At 39.6% G+C, this 23,643-nt stretch overlaps 1 protein-coding gene across 1 annotated transcript in view; it reads left to right on the forward strand.

Annotated features, from left to right (window-relative positions):
- The window catches only part of ODAD2 (outer dynein arm docking complex subunit 2), a 219,169-nt gene that overhangs the window by 108,331 nt on the left and 87,195 nt on the right, over positions 1-23,643 (forward strand). The window contains 1 exon segment of the mRNA XM_059680935.1: positions 7,798-7,912. Within this exon segment, the coding sequence (XP_059536918.1) occupies positions 7,798-7,912 (115 nt within the window).

The raw sequence follows: 23,643 nt of genomic DNA on the forward strand, positions 1-23,643 counted from the left end.
GGCTCTTTCACCCACAGTGTAACTGCTCAAATGTCACTGTTTCATTGACACTGTCTCCTTGCACTTTCCACTCTCTATTCTTCATCTCTGTTATATTTTTCTCCAATCACTTTTCAACATTTCATATAATATATAGATTTTTATTTTATATCTTTCCCCCAAATAATATTAGCTCCATGCGAATAAGAATTTCTGTTTGCATTCATGTTGGGGGAAAAAAAACCCTGGTGCCTCAAAAACTGCCTGGCACATAGTAGTCATTCTTAATATTTACTGTAAGGCAATGATTTTTCTGAGAAAAAGGTTCTAGAGCTTTTCTAATCATATTGCTTACACAACTATAAAACATATCATCCTATGTTAGCAACGTTGAAGAATTCTGGAACATACTTCCAGAGGCTGGCACATTCACATCTTTTCTCCAAAGTTAGCCTGCCATAGCTTCTTTAAAATAATACATCTATCTTACCTAATAATAGACAAACATGGTAATTGACCATACCTTCACTATGCCTCCCATTGGCTAATCAGCACGATATGCAAATTAACCGCCAACAAAGATGGCAGTTAATTTACATACTAGGTTCCAAGCGATGGAGCGAAGTCTGATGGCCTGGGGCTGGAGCAGCGAGGCCTCACACCCTGGCACCAGGCAGAGCAGTGAGGCCTCACAGCCCTGGGGTTGGCGGAGCAGCGAGGCCTCACAGCCCGGGATGGGCATAGCAATGAGGCTTCACAGCCCCAGGATCAGTGGAGCAGCGAGGCCACATGGCACCGGGATCAATAAAGCAGCAAGGCCTCACGGCCCCAGATCAGTGAAGCAGCAAGGCCTCATAGCCCAGGATTGGCAGAGCAGCAAGGCCTCACAGCCTGGGATTGGCAGAGCAGCGAGGCCACACGGCCCAGGATTGGCAGAGCAGCGAGGCCTCACGGCCCCGGATCGGTGAAGCAGCGAGGCCTCACAGCCCAGGATTGGCAGAGCAGCGAGGCCACACGGCCCAGGATTGGCAGAGCAGCGAGGCCACACGGCCCAGGATTGGCAGAGCAGCGAGGCCTCACAGCCCAGGATTGGCAGAGCAGCGAGGCCTCACAGCCCAGGATTGGCGGAGCAGCGAGGCCACATGACCCCGGATCGGCGGAGCAGTGAGGCCTCACAGCCCAGGATTGGCAGAGCAGCGAGGCCTCACAGCCCAGGATCGGTGGAGCAGCGAGGCCACATGGCCCCGGATCGGTGGAGCAGCAAGGCCACACGGCCCCGGTGTCAGGCAGAGCAGCAAGGCCACACGGCCCTGGGATCGGCAGAGCAGCAAGGCCTCACTGCCCCGGATCGGTGGAGCAGCGAGGCCACATGGCCCCGGATCGGTGGAGCAGTGAGGCCACAGGGCCCTGGTGCCAGGCGGAGCAGCGAGGCCTCACAGTCCCGGGGCCAGCCGAACAGCGAAGCCTGATGGCTCCGGGGTGGCTCTGGCCAGAGCCCAGCCAGAGTGAAAGCCAGGGTCCCGGGTGCAGGAGGAAAACTGGTGCCAGCAGCCAAGGGAAGGGAAGGCCTATTGCACGAATCTCTTCATGCAACAGGCCTCTAGTCTAATCTAATAAAAGAGAAACATGGTAATTGGCGTACGACCACTACCCTTCCCATTGGCTAATCAGGGAGATATGCAAATTAACTGTCAGCCAAGATGGCGGCCGGCAGCCAGGCAGCTTGAAACTAACATGAGGCTTGGTTGCTTCAGTGACAGAGGACTCCAACGTTCCCTGCCTGCCTTGCCGGCCTCTGAGCCTGCCGGGGTCCAACCCCAGCGGGTCCAGGGGTCCCCAAGGGCGTAGACGGAGTCAGCGAAGAAGGAATGACACGGAGACAGCGTTCAGTTGATCAGCAGCCTAGCCAGGAACTCTAGCCCGGATCTCCAGAGAGGTTCTGCTTCGGATCTCCAGCGAGGTTCTGTAGCCATGTTCCCTCGCTAGGTTCTCCAGCCAGGTTCTGTCCAGGCTCTCCAGTCAGGTTCAGTGTCCAGGTTCCAGTCAGGTTCTCCTGCCAATCTCTGTAGTCAGGTTCAGTCCAGGATCCCTTGCCATGTTCTCCCGCTAGGCTCTGTCTCTAGGCTCCGAGGCCAGTCCCTGTCCAGGATCCTCCAGCATGCTCTCTCCAGTGAAGTTCTTCTGTCTCTAGGCTCCGTGTAGGTTCTGTCTTCTTGATTCTGTTCTAAGTTCTGAGTCTTTCTGTCTTGTTACAACTGTATTTATACCAGTTGATTTAATCCTATCAATCTCTATTACAAAGGTTAGGGCGTTTCTTATCTCCATTCCAGGGAGAAAAGATTATGTAGTTTAAGCATGATTGTTCGTAGTTAAAGGGATTAATTACCCGCCTGGCACTTAGTTGAGGGGTTTTATTCCCTCCCTAACTTCAGGGGAAAATCCCTACCTGGGGATTCAACCTTTCTCGGAGAGGTGACTTTGGTTAAAACTCAGCGCCAAGAAGGTGAGCAAACATATTAAGAACCGTATGCCAAATATGCCAGGTCCCTTGAAACAGCAAGGATGGACCGGCTCCCAGCATGAGCCTGCAGTTTAAGAAACATTGTAACAAATATAGATGCTTTCAGCAAGCTGGGATCTCAGAGCTGGAGTCAGAGCTGGAGTTATACACTGTTTCGATTACCTACTTTCAGCAGCGGAGACCTAAGAGCTGGAGCCTCAGAGCTAAAGCTGGCCCAGAATTAAAAAAATAAAAGAAAAAAAGGAGCGGTTGGGAGCTTCCATCACCCACCAGCCTAAAAACAGCCCTCAGCCCCTCACCCAGGCTGGCCAGGCACCCCAGTGGGGACCCCAACCCTGAAGGGTGTGTGACCAGCTGCAAACAGCCATCATCCCCTCACCCAGGCTGGCCAAGCACCCCAGTGGGAACCCCCACCCTGAATGGTGTGTGACCAGCTGCAAACAGCCATCATCCCCTCACCCAGGCTGGCCAGGCACCCCAGTGGGGACCCCCACCCTGATCCAGGACACCCTTCAGGGCAAACCAGCTGGCACCCACCCATGCACCAGGCCTCTACCCTATATAGTAAAAGGGTAATATGCCTCCCAGCACCGGGATCAGCGTGACAGGGGGCAGCGCCCAAAGCCCCTGATCACCCTGCGGCTCTGTGTGTGACAGGGTGCGGCACCCCAACCCCCTGATCGGCCCTGCTCTGTGTGTGACAGCGTGCGGCGCCCCAACCTCCCCGCCCCACCACGGGCCCTGCTCTGTGTGTGACGGGGTAGAGCCATAACCTCCCCATCGGCCCTGCCCTGAGTGTGAGAGTAGTGGCACCCCAAACCCCTGATCGGCCCTGCTCTGTGGGTGATAGAGGGTGGCGCCCCAACCCCCTGATGGGCCCTGCTCTTTGCGTGACAGGGGGCTGCGCCCCAACCCCCTGATTGCCCTGCTCTGTGCATGACAGGGGGCGGCGCCGCAACCTCCCCATCGACCCTGCCTTGAGTGTGACAGGGGACGGTGCCCCAACCCCCCAATCGGCCCTACCCTGAGCGTGACTGAGGATGGAATTACAACCTCCCGATCGCCCTGCTCTGTGTATGACAGGGGGCGGCGCCCCAACTCCCCAATCGACCCTGCTCTGAGTCTGACCAGGGGCTGCACCTAGGGATTGGGCCTGCCCTCTGCCACCCGGGAGCAGGCCTAAGCCAACAGGTCGTTATCTCCTGAGGGGTCCCAGACTGCGAGAGGGCACAGGCCAGGCTGAGGGACCCCCCTCTCCCCCCCAAGTGCACAAATTTTTGTGCACCGGGCCTCTAGTATATATATAAAAGCCTAAGTGACCAGCTGACTATCTATTAGCTATAATGGACACTGACCACCAGCAGGCAGATGCTCAATGCAGGAGCGGAAACCAGAGGCATGGAAACATGGATCACACTGATGAATCTCAGAAGGAAGCAGGGAGGAGGAAGGGCGGGAAGAGATTAACCAAAGATGTTATATGCATACTAGAAGCCGGTGCACGGATTCGTGCACCAGTGGGGTCCCTCGGCCTGGCCTGCACCCTCTCGCAATCCGGGACCCCTCGGGATATTGGAGAGCTAGTTTCTGCCTGATCCCTTCAGGCCAGGCTGAGGGTCCCCACTGGTGCACGAATCCATGCGCCAGGCCTCTAGTAGAGATATAAACGTAAAATGGTCTCTTTATCTCCCTTACTAGACTGTAGTTTCCTGAAGGACAATTAAAATCCTTATTTATTGCCCGGCTTGTGTTGCTAAGTGGTTGAGCAGCAGCATATGAACCAGAAGTTCATGGTTTGATTCCTGGTCTGGGCACATGCTGGGGTTGTGGACTCGATCCCCAATAGGGGGTGTGCAGGAGGTAGCCAATCAGTGGTTCTCTCTAATCATTGATGTTTCTATATCTTCCTCGCCCTTCCTCTCTGAAATAAATAAAAACTATATTTTTAAAAATTATCATTACTTACAGATTCTGTATTTGTGAATTTGTACCCCTCCTAAAATTCATTTGTTACCTACAGATCAATACTTGGAATGCTTTTGCCATTAATAGTGGACATGTGCAGAGCACTGAAAAATTTGAGTAGCCTAATGAGCATGCTTCCAGCTGAGGTTGAACAAAAGCATGTTCTCCCTTCCTGTTTCAGCTCATACTGTTAGCACGTATACTTTTCACAGTCTATTTAGTGTTATGCTTTTCATAGTTTTGTGCTTTAAGCTAGTGATTTTGTTTAAAATGGTCCCCATACTGTAGGAGCTCCAACCCAGGAAGCTCCATGCTGTTTTTTGCTAGTCCAAAAAAACAAACAAACAAACAAAAAACCGTGTGGGGGGACCAGAGTGGACAGACATAGACTTTATTACTTCCATCTGGGGCAGACCCCATGGTGACCAGTTTGGTGAGCTTCCACACTAGGCTAGGGGAGTCTAGGGGTTTATCTAGCAAAGGAGAGAGGGAGAGAGAGGGAGCCGTGCTGGGAAAGGCCTGCGTGCAGGCCAAGGACAGAGAGTCTGGTGAGGCTTGTTAGCCGTCAAGGACATGGGAAACACTCTATAAGCTGCTCTGCTCCTTGTGGCCTCTGGCCAGGCAGACACTGTTCTACTGACTGGGAGGGGGGATTGGGCTATATCTTCGCTTGATACTGTACTACAGCCCCTAAGCAGAGTGCTGCAGAGCTCTGTTTTCTAGTATTCTTAAGTGCAGGAAGGCTGTGATGTGCCTGACAGAAAACGTGTGTTCAATAAGCTTCATAGTTCTGCTGGCCATGGGTTCAATGTTAATGAATCAAACACACATATTCAATAAGGTGCTTTTAAACAGAAACACACATAAAACAAGGTTACATATTGATCAGTTGATGAAAATGTTCTGACCAGAGGCTTTCAGGAACTAAATTTTCTACTTCCCCTAGGAGTAATAGTTCAGTCTTCACTAATTCACTGTTTGCCGTGACATAAAATCTAACTACCACAAATAATGAGAACTGACTGTATCTGCCATTGTGCTATGCTTAGTACTTAGTATTTAGTAGATGGCACAAGAGGATTATGAGCAAATGCCTGCAATAGAGGGAATTGAAAGGAATAAACCAACTCATTGGAAATGTTAAATATTGGAGTTCAGGAATTGGGATTTTAATACCATGCAGGCCAATGGGAAGCTGTTGGAGACTTTCTCCTGGAGTGATCTTTACATGTTGATTGAATGTGCTAGATGGTGTGATGAACAGAATGAATAACCCTGGGGCCCTGCTCTCAAGGAGTACTGCAGAAGCTCTGAGGGGCCCTTATGAAGATGAATTTCCCAGGGATTTATAGGATGGATTAGAACTGAGAGAAATGAAAGCATAAAACCAAGTCTTGTAGCTACTGAAGCAATCCTAATATGAGATAGTGACGAGCAGAATTAGGGTGTTGCAGGGAGAACAGAGGAATGTGGTGTAGGTACTCAAGTTATTGTGAAGTGAACAGCAGTCAATGACTTGGTACAGAAGAAAATGGGAGTGGACTAAATTAAACTCAAGTTTGTTTTAATTTTGCCCCCGGCTTTGCTAGTTGCTGTGTTTGCAAATGTTTTCCTCCTTTAAGGTTATTACTCTGTAATGTGCTGAGTTCTTTTAAGACATTAGCAATGTGGTCATAGTCCTCATCTTTTATAACTAACAAGCTGACGAATTATTTGGGGTTTGGGGCTGAGAGCTGGGGATAATAGATATAATTTTATAATTAATAGTGAATTTTTATAGTTAATTGTGAAATTTTGCCTGGCGGGATGGAGGGAGTCCAGAATTGAGTTATCCTTTTTGTTTTAAATTGAAAATGTGTGCCATCCAAGTGGTTTCTGCAATCATGATAAGTTATATTTAGCATTATATACATAAATGTCACTAATGCAAATTTTACTACTATATTCTGAGAGAGTAAGAGATCAGTCATTCATTGAGAAATGTGTGTGAAAAAATAGAGACCTGGGGATAAGCATTAATTCTGTTTTCAGTGGCCTGTATTAAGTAGTAAGCTTTTTAAGTTTGTAAAGTAAATGCTTCATTGTATAGTGCTCAGTATCTTTCTTTACAGTTGCCATAAACTGAGAATTAAAACTTTGTTTTCACTCAGCATGATATTAGAAAACTTTAGGTTTGGAAAGCTATTTCATTAAACTTTAAATACTTTTGCAATGCACTTTTTTAAAAATTAAAACTTATCTTTTAAAAAACAGTTTATATCTTAGTATAAATTATTTGCATTACCAGTTGTTTTATATGGTTATGTGAAAATGACTTCCTACTTGGAATCTTTGAAATAATACTTTTTTTCTGGTAAATTCACCTCAGATAATCAAGAAATGTAGATGTCTTTATGTTGATTTTCAAGAAAGAATTTGTATAGCATTTTAAACCAGTAGTATTTGTTTTATCTGTGGCTAAATACCACATGTGTTAAACACTACTTGAGATTAAAAATTAAAGGAATTTTTATGTCCTTTATATTTTCTCATCTGCTTGTTTAGCGTATCTGTGTGAGCAAAGCTATGTTTGTAAAGTATATTAAGTTTTGTTTAGCCGCCTTCTCAACTGCAACTACTCCACGGACCTTAATTCAAGGTTCTTCTCCCTGGTCTGATTGATACATAAACAGAAGACAGATGGTGTATAGATGACTCTGATGATAATTCATTTTTTAGCTAGTCATGAAGATATTTTGATTACAGAGTATTAAGTAATTATAACACAGTCTTCAATGTTAGTCTTGCTGAAAAGGGAGCACATGGAAAACAAGTTACATGTTATTCATACCCAACAAAGGATGCACTGTGGTGTAATGATTTTAATTCCCAATGCTAGATTAGGACTGGAGTTGTTTAAAATATGTCACATTGTAAGCTAAGTCAATTACACACAGACCAAATAAAAAAGGTAACTGCACAGTTTTGAGGCATAAATATTTGTTTTGGGAAGTATTTACATGTTACTATATAAAAGAAACCAGTATTTTTACATTTAGGTAACAGTCTGTGTACAGCTAATTAAAAAATTACATGGCTTGATTTTAAGTTTATGTGAATCGTAATCACCATGGAGCTTGCTTTTCGTGTCATGAATTTAAAACTGACATCAGAGTGCTCACAATTCAACAGCATGTTATATCCCTGCTGTTTTTAAAGTTTTGGAAAAAGAAATCCAAGCAAAATGTCAGAAGGACAAAAACTAATTACAATTGCCTGAATAAATAGGCCACTTAAATTTTCATTTACACATATTAGTTACAGTTTATGTCTCTATTTTTATTTCACAATAGGATAATTGATCGCTTAGATGGAGTTCGTTTGTTATGGTCCTTGCTGAAAAACCCCCACCCAGATGTGAAGGCCAGCGCTGCTTGGGCCCTCTGTCCCTGCATCCAAAATGCTAAGGTAATAAACTACAGATCATTCAATTCTGGGATCTCCAATACTATATTGAATAATGTCACCACAGTCCACTAATTGCTTTTGACATTTTTTGGTCAGAAAAATGGCCAGAAAAATTTTTTGGTCTTATCTGGTAGAAAGAGTCCTGAACATTTGTGCCAAGTAATTTTGGAACAATGCCTTTTCCTGGTCAGTTTTTAGATGCCAAATGAAATTAGGCTAAAATGGCACAGTGTTTACTAAGTTCTACTTGGCTGGGGCAATTGAAACAAGTACCCCAGAAAAGTTGACCGTTTTATCCTCTTGGATGTTAAGAAATTTGCCTGCATTCATTGGCTACTTTCAGAAGCACACAACTGCTCTTATCTTATTTATAGCACAAAATACAACAGTGAAAGATCACTACATTGTTACCTTGAAAAAGTCACTTAATTTCACAAATCACACTTTTTTTATCTATCAGTAAGGATTGATATTAAACCTATGAATAAAATTTTTACATGAATGAAAATACTGAACTGGAAATTTCTGAATTCTTTTAGCTCTTCATTTTAAAATTTTATTCTTTTTTGTTGTTGTTGTTAATCCTCACCAGAGGATATTTTTCTATTGATTTTTAGAGAGAGTGGAAGGGAGAGATAGAGACAGAGAGAAACATTGATGTGAGAGACACAGTGACTGGTTGCCTCCCACATGAGCCCTGACCAGGGCCAGGGATTGCGCCTGCAACTGAGGTACATGCCCTTGAGCAGAATCTAACGCAGGACCCTTTAGTCCACAGGCTGATGTTCTATCCACTGAGCCAAACTAGCTAGGGCTAAAATTTTATTATCTTTAAAGATCTCTTTTCAGCCTTTTTCGGTTCTCTTAAATTTTTTTGCTATAGGTTTACAGATTTCCCTTTAAGATCCTTGTTGCTAGAGATGTTTCCCTCTGTTGAATATTTTTAATTAAAAGATTTAATTTCTATAATAAAGTTAATATTATTCTAAATGTCATCCTAAATATATGTGACCATAAAACAATCTTGTGTAAAAAAGTGGATTGTGTTATATATGAATAGTAGAAGGAGACCTATTAATTCCAAACTGCAGAATAGAATAATTTTTTATAACAACTAATAAATAAATAAATAAAGCAACTCAAATGTCAATCTACAGGAAAATGGACAACAGGATGATAGTATAATATCATTGTGATTACATGATAGTATGTAATATCATACAATGCAGCAGTGAAAAATGAATGTATTTCAGCAGTGTATTCATCAATGTTGATATATTTTAAATAGATTGAATAAAATAAAAAAGTTTCAGAAGTAGATATACAATATAATTCTTATTATACGGGGTTCAAAGAAAAATTTAGAATGCAAACTTTGAGTGATATTATTTAGGGAGCAGGACAGATGCCTATAGGGGAAAGATTACTACACATCGTTGAAGGGTGTCCTCATCAGTGAGATGAGCAAATCAGCTTAGCCCTTTTTTCATGATATGAACAACCAAGGATCAACAAATATTTAAGGAAAGCTAATGGCACTGGAGACAAGCCAAGTTTACTAAGGAGTACTAACTTCAGAGAAAACAAAGATAATGTAAAGAATAGATTAGAACATTAAATTTTAAAAATTAATATTCTCAGAATGACCCAAGGGGAATACTATGCCCCAAAAGTCTGTTATAAAGAAAGACATCTTCATAGTCTGAGAGATGATTTTTGGAAATTAAAAATATATTTGGCAAAAGAAATAAATTTTATTGAAGAGACAAATACTAGATTTGATATGACTGAGTAATTATCAGGAAGGTAAAGATTGGTAAATAACTAAGAATGTAAAGTCAAATTAAAAAGAAAATAGGAACACGTATGTAATACCTTAATCAATAAAGAAAAAAAATAAATAAATAAAAAGAAAAAAAGGACTTGACACATGCAAAAAAGAAAACAATTGAAAGGAAGAAATAATCATAAAACAAAAGGTGGGGGTGGGAATTTCTGTGAACTGAAGAGGCGAGGAAAGATTATAGTCTCCAGATTGAAAAGACCAACTTAGTGCCAAACAGGGGAAACAACATTATCTATGCTAGACACAAATTCAAATTTGATGTTTCCCTAAAGGAAAGAAGAAAGTTACATAAGTACAAGAATTATACTATTAGTAGACTTAACATCATTTGCAATAAATTGTAAAATATTTTTAAAGGAAAATATTTTTATCCTAGAATTACATGTCCTGCAAAACTAGCATTCAACTGAGTATAGTGTAAGGACAAAATAAAGACATTATTCTTTTAGAATTGTCAGGACTCAGGAAACTTATCCCAAATGAGCCTTTTCTGAAAAAGTAATTAGTTTATAATATTTTCCAACAAAACAAAAGATTCTAAGCAAAAGAATGACATGAATATAGAAACAATAATGAAAAAATAAACCATTAGAATTATAGTTAAATATGAATTTGTGTTGATAATGTCTTTCAAATTATTAAGAAAGAATTACTTTAAAAGTAATGGCCTATGACAGTTCCAATTTTAATTTTTTACGCAGTGGTTATATCAGTCTGCATTTCCACCAGCAGTATACTAGGGTTCCCTTTTCTCCACATCCTCACCAGCATTTGTTGTTTGTTGATTTATTGATAGTAGCCATTCTGGCAAGTGTGATGTAACACCTCATTATAGTTTTAATTTGCATCTCTCTGATGATTAGTGATGAGTAATTGTTCATGTCTTTTGGCCATTTGTCTTCTTTGGAGACATGTCTATTCAGGTCCTCTGTCCATTTTTTAATTGGGTTGTTTGTCTTTCTTTTATTGAGTTGTATGAGTATTTTATATATTTTGGAAATTAACCCCTTATCAGATGTATTATTGGCAAATGTTGTCCCATGCAGTGGGTTCCCTTTTTCAATTTAATGCTGGTTTCTTTTGCTGTGCAGAAGCTTTTTATTTTGATGTAGTCCTATTTGTTTATTTTTCCCCTTTGCTTCTGTTGCCCTAGGCGATGTATCAGGGAAAATTCTACTATGTGAGATGTCTGAGCTTTTGCTGCCTTTGTTTTCTTTAATTATTTTTATGGTTTTATGACTTACATTTAAGTCTTTTCCCATTTTGAGTTTATTCTTGTGTATGGAATAAGGTGGTGGTCTAGTTTCATTTTTTTTGCATATATCTTCTTTCTCAAGATTGCTGCTACAATTTGTAGTCTTTTTTTTTCTAGGAATATATTCCAAAAAGCCTGAAATACTAATCAGAAAAAAGATATGCACCCCTATGTTCATAGCAGCTTTATTTACAATAGCTAAGATCAAGATCTTGAAACAGCCCAAGTGTCCATCAGTAGATGAATAGATTATAAAATTGTGGTACATTTACACAATGGAATACTATGCAGCTGTAGAAAAGAAGGATCTCTTACCCTTTGAGACAGCAAGGAGGGACCTAAAGAGTTTTATGCTCAGTGAAATAAGCCAGTCAGAGAAAGACAAGTATCACATGACCTCACTTATATGTGGAATCTAATGAACAAAATAAACTGATGAACAAACAAATCCAGAAACATTAAATGTGAAACACACTGATGTATTTCAGAGAAAAGGGGGTGGGAGGAGTGAGGAGAGATTAACCAAAGAAGTTATCCTATATAATAAAAGGCTAATATGCAAATTGACACAATGGTGGAATGACCAGTTACAATGACACGCACTGACCACTGGCGAGCGCAGCGGTGGTGGCGGGAGCCTCTCTTGCCTCTGTGGTAGTGCTAAAGATGTCCAACTGCCATGGGGATGGGCCTAAGGTGTCAGTCAGACATCCCCTGAGGGCTCTCAGACTGCGAGAGGGTGCAGGATGGGCTGAGGGACCCCCCCCCCGAGTGCACATTTTGTGCACTGGGCCTCTAGTATGCATATATGCATAGCCCATGGTGGGGACCAAGGCTGAGGCAGTTAGGGGCGATCAGGCAGGCAGGCAAGCGGTTAGGAGCCAGCAGTCTCAGATTGCAAGAGGGATGCCTAACTGCTGGTTTAGGCCTGATCCCTGTGGGATCCCTGTGGGATCAGGCCTAAAATGGCAGTTGGATGTCCCCTGAGGAGTCCCGGATTGCGAGAGGGTACAGGCCAGGCTGAGCGCCCGCCCCCCCCCCCCACCCCCCCCCCCCCCCGTGCAAGAATTTCATGCACTGGGCCTCTAGTTATATAATAAAGTAGGTTTTCCAAGTGTGTATGTTAAAAAATTGACAAATTAGTTCTATCCATTTTTACTTACACAGACAGGTTTGTGTAATTAAAATTAAGAATGTATTAAAAGTGTTCTATATGTATGACAGTAATTTTAAATTTATACTGAACAGGTCTAGTAAAAGCGTGCATTGACCAGTCACAGTGAGTAAACAAATGCACAAGGCTGGGGCGTGACTTAGTACACATTGGAACATAGGCTGACGTGTTCAAACTGCTGCAGAAATTCATGCCACACAACAACAGAACTAATTACCACAGCAATGCAGTATGATCATATGCTAATCATTCTCAGAACATTGTTTATGAATGGTGACTCTTGAATTTAAATATATAGACTATAGTTATAGATATGTAATATTTATTTATATCAGTGAAATTACTATAGTTAGTATTTCATCCAACATATGGCCTATTTGCTAAATTTATTAAAAATAACAGAATCCCACAAGAAAACAGGTAGTAAAATCTCACAAAGCAGAATTTTTGCCGATCCACCTCCTAGGGCAAGAGAAACAAAGGAAAAATTAAGCTAATGGGACTACACCAAACTAAAAAGCTTTTGCAGCAAAGAAACCATCCTCAAAATGCAAAGGGAACTCCCAGTATGGGAGAACATATTTGCCAGTTACATCTGGTAAGGGCTTAATTTCAAAAATATATAAAGAACTCATGCAACTCTACACAAGAAAGACAAACAATCAAAGTAAAAATGGGCAATGGATCTAACTAAACACTTCTCCATAGAGGACATACAAAAGGCCAAGACACATGAAAAATGCTCAAAGTCACTAATCATCTGAGACATGCAAATCAAAACAATAATGAGGTACCATCTCACACCTGTCAGAATGGCTATCATCAACTAATCAACAAAGAACAAGTGCTGGTGAGAATGCAGAGAAAAAGGAACCCTCTTGCACTGCTGGTGGGAATGCAGACTGGTGCAGCCACTGTGGTGAACAGTATGGTGTTTCCTCAAAATATTAAAAATGGAACTTCCATTTGACCCAGTAATCCCACTTATAGAAATATATCCCAAGAAATCAGAAACACCAATCAGAAAGGATATATGCACCCCTATGTTCATAGCAGCACAATTTACAATAGCTAAGATTTAGAAACAGCCCTAAGTGCCCATTAGCAGATGAGCAGATTAAAAACCTGTGGTACATCTACACAATGGAATATTATGCTGCTGTAAAAAGAAAGGAACTCCTACCATTTGCAACAGCATGGATGGACCCGGAGAGCATTATGCTAAGTGAAATAAGCCAGTTGGAGAAAGATAAATATCACATGATCTCACTCATTTGTGGAATATAATGAACAACATAAACTGATGAACAAAAATAGAACCAGAGTCATAGAAACATTGAACAGACTGTCCAACCTATGAGGTAAGGTGGGGGGTGAGGGGGTAAGAGATCAAACCAAAGGACTTGTATGCATGCATATGAGCATAATCAAAGGACACAGACAAGATGGGGGTGAGGGCATGTGCTGGGGTGTGGCAGTGGGCAGGGAGAGGTCAAGGGGGGGAAGGAGACTAATGTAATATTTTAAACAGTAAAGAATTTAAATATATATATATATATATATATATATATATATATATATATATATATACTAGTATAAAGAGTCAATGGGGAAAAAAGGGGACAAATGTAATACTTTTAACAATAAAGATTTAAAAAAGAATAACAGTGAATTAATAACAAAAACAATAACCTGTTAATTTAATTATAAGCAAATCTTATTTAAAATCATTTTAAAATTAACAGAGTCTTAAATATGGACCATAAATTTTGTCCATTAAAACCGAAGTCCATTAAATCTGTAGTCCGTTAAATCAACATCCGAAAAACACCAAGGGTTTACTGTAATGGGAAAGCTATGCATGTTTGCAGGAAGGGCTACATGGGAAATCTCAGTACCTTCTGCTCAATTTTTCTGTGAACCTAAAACTGCTCTTAAAATCTTAAAAAAATAATTTGAAAGTTTTATTATTTAACTTCCTTTTATACTTGTTCAGCTTTGGAAATTTTGAAGTAAAATTTTAACTTTAATGTTATAGTCAGTGCATGGCTCAGTGGTTGAGCATGGACCTATGGGCCAGGAGGTCACTGTTGGATACCTGGTCTGGACACACCCCCAGATTGCTGGTTAGATCCCCAGTGTGGGGCATGCAGGGAGGTAGCTGATTGGTGATTCTTATCACTGATGTTTCTATCTCTCCCTCTCCCTTCCTCTCTGAAATCAATAAATATATATTTTTTCAGTTCTTTTTTAAAAATAAATATATATATTTTTTATTGTTTAAGATATTACACATGTGTCCTTATCCCCACTTTTCCCCCTATTCCCCCGCTCATGCCCCCACTCCCCTGTTTTCTGTGTCCACTGGGGAGAGATCAACCAAAGGACTTATATGCAAGCAAATAAAAATATATTTTAAAAAATAAATAAAAATTAAAAATGTGTTTTCCAGTATTCACAAAACTAAACAAGTGAAAATGAGCCATGGTTGGAGTGTCATCAGTGCAGGGAAGGATTGGTTGCAAGTTCCATTCCCTGTCAGGGCACATACCCAGGTTTCGGGTTTGATCCCTTGTCAGGGTGTTTATAGGAGGCAACTAATCAATGTTTCTCTCTCCTTCCCTCCCTCCCTCCCTCTTTCTCTCCCTCCCTTCCTCCTTCCCTTCCCTCCCTCTCTAAAATCAGTGAAAACATATCCTTAGGTGAGGACTAAAATAAACAAACACGTGAAAATGAAATGTATATAATTGCATTTTCAAATTTTGAAGCATTTATACTTCTGAAGTAATTACAGCATAAAACTGTACTAAGACTTTTGGGCCATGCCGTGTGTGAGTGTGAGTGTGTGTGTGTGTGTGTGTGTGTGTGTGCGTGTGTGTATGTTTAGTAAGCTTTAAACAATACTTTATATTTTATTGATTAATTCTTTTCACACTAAACAAAATCAATATTTAAAACCCATGAATTGCTGATCTATTTGCTTTTGATACTTATACCAAAAATTAATCCAAATCAAGAATAGGTTTTGTATTTGATTCCATTTTTAACCTATGACATAGGAATCTAAGAGTTGAATGAGCTTTTCTCTCAGTTTCACCCATGTGTTATACCCAAGGAGGTACAACTTCATCTGTTACTTTCCTGGGCTGCCTTTAAAGTGTGAAAGCACCAAAATATAAAATGATGCCAGAGAGGAACAATTTTTAATTGGACTGGATTTAATATTTCAGAAGCATTTACATTTAAATTTTCATTTTGCCTTGAAGAGCTTTGTGGAATACATGAATAGAGTAATCTTAAAAGTTAGCAATGATTTAATTGAATCTTTAGGCATATCGAATAATTTCATAAATTCAATAACATTTATTTATTTGCCAAACCCTGCGCAAGTACATATTATATTTCATATACCTTTTTTTTGGTATCTTAACATTCATGTAATTAAGCATCTAGTGTTTAAAACACAGAATGAGGTTAAATGAAACAAACTTTCATTAGAGCCTTTCTAGAATATTATTCCACTGAAGAAGAAAAAATAAAGTTACCTTTGACTTTAAAGGTAACTGATAAAAACTTGAGCTTATTTCCTCAGGGATGTGTTTTATAATTGACATTGTGTAAGGACAGTGTTTTCCTTGGTTGTATGTAAAATAATATTGCTTTTTACAATCAATTGCCTTTTAGATTAGCTGAAGTAATATGAGTAAGGATACTTATAAATGTCTATATGCATGGAGGTTGTGTATTCCTTTCCAATCTTATTTTACATCACCAGCCAAAGCTTATCCCACTTGATTATGTTCCGTTTAGCAATTTCAAGTTGCATTTTTATATATTGTTTTCAGGTGAGTTAAAATTGTTTGCTAATCTATATATGTAAAAGCCTAAGTGACTGACCGTTTGACAGTTCGACCATTTGACTGGTAGCTATAACAGGCACTGACCACCAGGGGGAAGACGCTCAATGCACAGGCATGGAAACATGGAACAGACTGATGAAGCTCAGAGGGAAAGGGGGAGGGGGAGAACGAAGAGATTAACCAAAGATCGTATATGCATACTAGAGACCTGGTGCGGGTCCCGTGGCCTGGCCTGGGGGGATCGGACTGAAACTGGCTCTCTGACTTCCCCTGAGGGGTCCCAGATTGTGAGAGCATGCAGGCCAGACCGAGGGACCCCACAGGTGCATGAATCCATGCACTGGGCCTCTAGTAAGATTGTAAGTTCTGAGTGTGAATGGAGGCAGGAAGTGTTGTTTTGTTTTGTTTTGTTTTGTTTTGTTTTGTTTTGTTTTGTTTTGTTTTAGTATGCTGGGCCCCCAGCTTGCAGTAAAATATTAGAAACAGAGTAGATCTTGCCACAAATGTTGGCCCATTCTTTCCTCCTCCTCCTCATCCCTCCCCCAATCAGGTAAGTTAATGACATAACTTTCTAAGAAAAATTACCTTTTATTTTTAAGAAAGCATTTCCACATTTTTTTTACATAAGCTACTTTGTAAATCACTGTAGACGTATTAACTTATGAATCGTAGGATTTGTCATCATTTGAAATAAATAACTTCTTTGTCTGGATTAGTGGCACTGACAGTAATGCTGCAGAAACCACCCTTTGTCGATTATAGCTAAGTAATACAAATGGGAGGACAGCACAAGCCATGTCTTCAGACAAGTTATTGCTCCTTCATGGTCCCACCACATCTGTCAGGCATTGTGAAATCTAAGCACACTGTGTGTCCATGTAGAATGGATATGGTGAAATGTCAACTGTTCGAAACAGATGTTATCCATTTTTTATATTGTTAACAGCATACATATTAGGACACATTTTCAGATCTATCTATGAAGAAAATGAGATGTAATAATTACTTATCGTGAATTTATTGCATCTTTTCCTATTTGGAAATATTTAAAGCTACCTATCAATGAATGAGCCAGGCAACCAAGCACCAGAATCAAAGACTTCAGTAATGAATAGTGGAGTAGTTGACACAAAAAAGATTCATGATGTAAGTTTGCATTGTAATTATTTTGTTATTATGTAAATAAAAAAATAAACTGTAGGATTTTTGTAGTATACTACACTTTAATCAGCATACCAATGTCTCAAAGAGCTTTAAAATTTTTCTTCATTTGGAGGTCAGTATTTTATAGTTTTTGATTGCTTATCAGTGATAAAAAAATGTACTTAGTGAAAAAGGTGTGTTTTCCCAGCTTAATAATTATCTGTCCTTTCTTCATATGCTTAGGAAATCAGAGTGTGAAATGTGAGTCTGTTTTTGGTATTGTACTAAAGTTTCAAGAATATCTATGAGAGAAAATAAGCATATATGGTTTTAAAATTACTCAGTGTTCAGTCTATCAAGAACTGAAGAAGATAAAGGCTGAACTAAAGTGAACTAATAACAACAACAAAAAGTCACTGCATTTTTCTTTTCAAATTTTTATTTCAAAGTGCACCATTTAAAGTGTCTTCTGGGTTAGAATTAAGGAAAGTTTATGTTGTTTTTCAGTTTTAAGATTGCTAAAAAGGACAGAGGCCCAAGATTTGACCTCTGTAGTGATCCTATTTAGTAAATTTCCTGAGCTTCAAGTCTGCTTGCAGACAAATAACTGCTTTGTGAAAAGTGTGAGAGATTTGTAAATGAAAGTGAAAAGCTGTTCCTTTCAAGCTGAATGATCAAACACATTTTTTGAGAAAAACAGTGGTTGAACAGGTGTTTAGTATTAGGGGCTTGTGATGTAAAGAATGCAACAACTGAATCTGGTGAAAATCCATGTAGTATTAAATTCTTTGTTGTTAAGAAGCAAAACTCTATGCTGCAGAAAGTCAACTCAAATTTGTGCTCCATGAACAGTAAGATATTGAAAAATGCAGAAACTCACATAAAAGAATGTATAATTGTGTTATATCACTTGCAATCATTTTTATACCTTTTACCAATATTTATATAAAATTTCATTGCATTTTTATATATTGTATTTTTTTGTGAATATTGCAAGTGTTTATAGCAATTTCCTCACTTGTTTCTTTCATTAATGACTAAGATATTTTATTAAGAACAAAGTAAAAGTTAATACTTTTTGCCCTTTCATAAGAAGTGTTTTACATAATTCATGTTAATTTATAATCACCACTTCCTTATAAATCAGATAGGAAACAGGCATTCTTATTTTAGAATAAAGATTCTGAATGTGTAAGTAGGTTGTAGAATTAGGGAGAAAACTCAAATAATGTCTCTTTCAAATCAGTAATATATTATGAGATAATTTGCCTTGTAACCTTCTTAAACTTAATTTTGCAACTTGTTTTAGAAAATAATGTCTGGTTTTGAATTTTGATCTTGGAGGGGAAATGTTTCTAGTAATTTCAGAAGCAGTGGCCTAAGGATCCGCTCCAAACAGAGAAACCAAAGACATTTGAGAATGGTTACTCCAAAGAGAAGAGAACAAGTTAATGTCTGTGAGGTCCAAATACAAGCTTGGGCAATTTTAGTCAGGAATGTTGAGTGCTGAGTGTGGATGAGGCCAACTTCCTGACTACAGGTGTGACGGAACACAGCTGATCAAACAGTACAGGAATTTGACATCACTCTGTTTAACTTTAGCTGCCCAATGAGCCATGGCCAATCAGTAAGCCACAGAGAACCTGGAGAAGGCTTGCATAAGAGGGAGCAGTTTCATACTAAGAATCCTGCAATAAACACGTTTATAAGCTTGGATTTGGTCATGTTTGGGCCTAGAATTTATAGCTGCCTGACAATGTGTCAAAGAGTGTGCAACATTTTTGTTTCTTAACCTAAAACCTCTTTAAAATATAATTTGTGTTTTTTGTTCTTCCCGTCTATTTTGGGTCTACTATCATTTTTTTAAAAAAATATATTTTATTGAGTTTTTACAGAGAGGAAGGGAGAGAGATAGAGACTTAGAAACATCGATGAGAGAGAAACATCGATCAGCTGCCTCCTGCACATCTCCCACTGGGGATGTGCCCGCAACCAAGCTACATGCCCTTGACCGGAATTGAACCTGGGACCCTTCAGTCTGCAGGCTGACGCTTTATCCACTGAGCCAAACCGGTTTCGGCTACTATCATTTTTAACTCACCAAAAAGTTCACAGTGTGTTGCTCATCTGACCTCCAGTTCCTAAAATCATAAAATGTTAAAGTGAACTACATTTCAAATGTTTTTCTGTATGCCAGATTTGCAAGTGGGGATAGGAAGGGCCAAAACAAAAGTGGGGTATAAAGTAGGTTCTCTTGAGATCATAGCTGAAAGGATCAATATCTACAAGTCAAATCTATAGGATGACACTCTAACCAACTGAGCTACCAGACCAGGGAGTTAATAGTTTTAAATGGTAAAAGGTAAGGGTCCAACTTCATTCCTTTGCATATGAATATCCAGTTTTCCCAGCATTATTTGTTGAAGACTGCCCTTTTTTTCTCATTGAATGTTTTTGGGAGCCTTTGGTCATGACAAAATGATTTTGTTGAAAATCATTTGAAAGAATAGCCAAGGGTTTATTTCTGGGTCTCTATTCTATTCCATTGGTCTACATGTCTGTTTTTATGTCATTATCACACTGTTTTAATTACTGTTGCTTTGTAGTAAGTTTGAACTCCAGAAGTGTGAGGACTCCAACTTTGTTCTTCTTGTCTCTCAATTTGTTTATGTGATGTATCACATTTATTGATTTGCGGATATAGTACCATCCTTGCATCCCTGGAATAAATCCCGCTTGGTCATGGTATATGATCTTTGTAATGTAATGCTGAATCCGATTTGCTAGAATTTTGTTGAGGATTTTAGCATCTATGTTCATCAAGGATATTGGCCTGTAGTTCTCTTTGTTTTCTTGTGTGGTTTTTTTTGTGTGTGGTGTCTTTATTTGGTTTTGGAATTAGGGTAATGCTGGCTTCATAGAAAGCTTGGAAGTGTGCCTTCCTCTTGAATTTTTTTGGAATAGTCTGAAGAGGATAGGTTTTAGTTCTTCTTTGAATGTTTGGTAAAACTCCCCTGTAAAGCCGTCGGTCCAGGGCTTTTGTTTCCAGGAAGATTTTTGATCACTGCTTCAATTTCTTTGGTAGTTATCGGACTATTTAGGTTTTTTTATTCTTCCTAATTGAGTTTTGGGAGCTTGTATTTTTCTAAGAATATGTCCATTTCATCTAGGTTGTCCATTTTGTTGGAATAGAGTTGTTCATAATGTTTTTTCATAATCCTTTGTATTTCTGTGGGATCAGTTGTTACTTCACCTCTTTCATGTCTGATTTTGTCTATACCACCACCATTTTCTGATTTTATTTGGGTCCTCTCTCTTTGCTTCTTGGTGAGCCTGGCTAGAGGTTCATCAATCATGTTTATCCTTTCAGCTCTTGGTTTTGTTGATTTTTTGTATTGTTTTTGTTTTTGGTCTCTATGTCATTTATTTCTGCTCTGATCTTTATTATTTCCTTCCTTCTGCTTACGCTGGGCTTTTCTTATTGTTCTCTTTCTAACCCTTTGACTTGTAGGGTTAGATAATTTATTACCATTTTTTCTTATTTGTTGAGATAGTCCTGTAGAGCTATGAACTCCCCTCTCAAGACTGCTTTCTCTGTGTCCCATAGATTTTGGATTGTTGTGTTTTCATTGTCATTTGTTGCCATGATGCCTTTTATTTCTTCTTTGATCTCTTTGGTAACCCAATCATGCTATTTAGCCTCCAGGTGTTTGATTTTTTTCCATTGTTTTTATTGTAGTTGATTTTTAATTTTATGCCATTGTGATCTGAGAAGATGCTTGATAGGATTTCTATCTTCTTGAATTTGAAGAGACTTTGCCTGTGTCCCAATATGTGGTCTATCTCTGAAAATGACCCATGTGCACTTGAGAAGAATGTATATTCTGTGGCTTTGGGGTGGAATGTTCTGAAGATGTCAATTAATTCCATCTGATCTAGTGAGCCATTTAGGCTTTATGTTTCTTTGCTGATTTTTTGTTTAGAGGATTTGTCCAATGGTGATAGTGGGGTATTAAAGTCCCCTGCTATGACTGTATTGGTGTCAATCTCTCCCTTGATATCTTCCAGAAGTTTTTGTGTGTGTGTGTTTTTTAATGTATTTGGTGCTCCTGTTTGGGGTGCATATATGTTTCCCAGAGTTATATCTTCTTGTTGAATTGCTCCCTTTAGTATTTTGAAGTGGCCTTCCTTATCTCTTATTATGGCCTTCACTTTGAGGTCTAATTTGTCAGATATAAGTATTGCTACCCTAGCTTTTTTTCATTTCCATTTGCCTGCAAAACTTTTTTCCATCCCTTCACCATCTGTGTGAGTCCTTTGTTCTGAGATGGGTCTCCTGAAGACAGTATATATATGGGTCATGTTTTCTTATCTACTCAGCTACCCTATGTCTTTTGATTGGGGCATTTAATCCATTTACATTTAAAGTTATTATTGATAGGTACTTGTTTGTTGCCATTTTTTTCTTTATGCCATGTTCCTTCTTCCCTTCCTATTTCTTCTTTTTATAGTAGACCCTTTAGCGTTTCTTGAATTGCTGGTTTGGTGGTAATAAACTCCCTTAGTCCTTTTTTGTCTGTGAAGCTCCTGATTTCACCCTCAACTTTGATTGATAGTCTTGCCAGGTAGACTATTCTTGGATTCAGACCCTTGTTTTGCATGACTTTGTATATTTCATTCCATTCCCTCTGGCCTGATGTGTTTCTGTTGAGAAATCAGTCGATAGTCTGATGGGAGATCCCTGGTAGGTAACTTTCTGTCTTTCTCTGGCAGCCTCTAAGATTCTTACTTTGTCGTTGGTGTTTGCCATTTTAATTATAATGTGTCTTGGTGTCGGCTTTTGGGGGTTCATCTTGTTTGGGACTCTATGAGCTTCTTGGACTTCTGTGAGTCTTTTCTTTACAATAACAGGGAAGTTTTCTGTCATTATTTCTTCAAACAGGTTTTCTGTTCCTTGCTCACTTTCCTCTCCTCTGGCACCCCTATTATGAGGATATTGTTTCATTTTGTGTTGTGCCAAAGTTCCCTTAGGTTCTCCTCCTGTTTTTTTAAGTGTTTTTTTTTCCAGGTGCTGCTCTGCTTGGGTATTTTTTTCTACCTTGTCTTCTAACTCACTGATGCAGTCCCCTGTTTCTTCTAGTCTACTGTTGATGCTTTCTATTGTGTTCTTTATTGCAGCAATGTCATTCTTAATTTCTTCTTGGCTCTTCTTCATTTCCTCTTGGTTCTTACACATACTGTTGAATTTGTCTTCCATCCTTTTCAGCATCCTTATGACCATTGTGCTGAATCCTTTCTCTGACATATCACTTGCCTCCAGTTCGTTACTTCCTTTTCTGGTGATTCCTTCTTTTCTTTCATATGGGGGCTGTTTCTTTGTTTCCCCATATTCACTCCTCTCAGAGTGTCTGGTTATGTAGTTCTCTCTCTCCTTCATTGACTAAAGGCACAAAACACAACACAACAAGACACAATACATAGGGCACCAAACACAAATGTCTTCATGATACCAATAACCCCAACTAAAGGTGACCACGACAGAAAAGAGAATTAGGGGAGAGGAAAGAGTGCAAAAATGATATTCAGAAAAGGCAAAAATGTAAGAGAGAAAAGAAATAAAAAAGAAGAGGGAAAAATATATGTATATGGAGAGAAAACTCCAGAAAAACCAACAACTAATTCAAAAAATGCAAACAACAAATACCCAGAGAAGAATGAAAACAAAAACTAATCCAAAAAATTCAAACAACAAACACCCAAACAACAAACACCCAGATGAATCTGAAGAGGCCGAGCTTATTTCCAAGAAGGTAAGGTCAAGGAATTGAATGGATGGGGAAATGTCCACAATTCAGTATAGAGGAGGTAGAAAGAGAATGAATGTTTAAGAAGAAAAGTAAAAACCAAAATAAAAAAATTAAAAAGAGAAAAAAAATATATATAATAGAAAAATTATGTATATATGTATACACACACACACACACACACACACACACACACACACAGATATATATATATTAGAGGTCCAGTCCCTCAGCCCAGCCTGCAGCCTCTCCAATTCGGGATATCCCTCTCACAATCTGGGACCGCTGGCTCCTAACCATTTACCTGCCTGCCTACCTGACCACCCCTAACCCCTCTGCCTGTCTGCCTGGTCACCCCTAACCGCCTCTGCCTGCCTGCCTGATGCCCCTAACTGCTCCCCTGCCAGCCTGATCACCCCTAACCACTCTGCCTCGGCCCCTGCCACCACTGTGACTTTGGCAGGAAGGATGCCTGGAAGACGTCCAGCCTATCTGGTCTAAATATATATATATATATATATATATATATATATATATATATATATATATATATGTAATGTTTTCCCTTTCTTTAATCTATTTGTGTATTCATCTATTTTTGGAAAAGGAGAATAGAGAGTAGATAGGCCTGAGTTGGTGATTGAAACTA

Source organism: Myotis daubentonii, chromosome 1 (genome assembly GCF_963259705.1).
Source record: "Myotis daubentonii chromosome 1, mMyoDau2.1, whole genome shotgun sequence".
In the NCBI taxonomy this organism is placed as follows: domain Eukaryota; kingdom Metazoa; phylum Chordata; class Mammalia; order Chiroptera; family Vespertilionidae; genus Myotis; species Myotis daubentonii.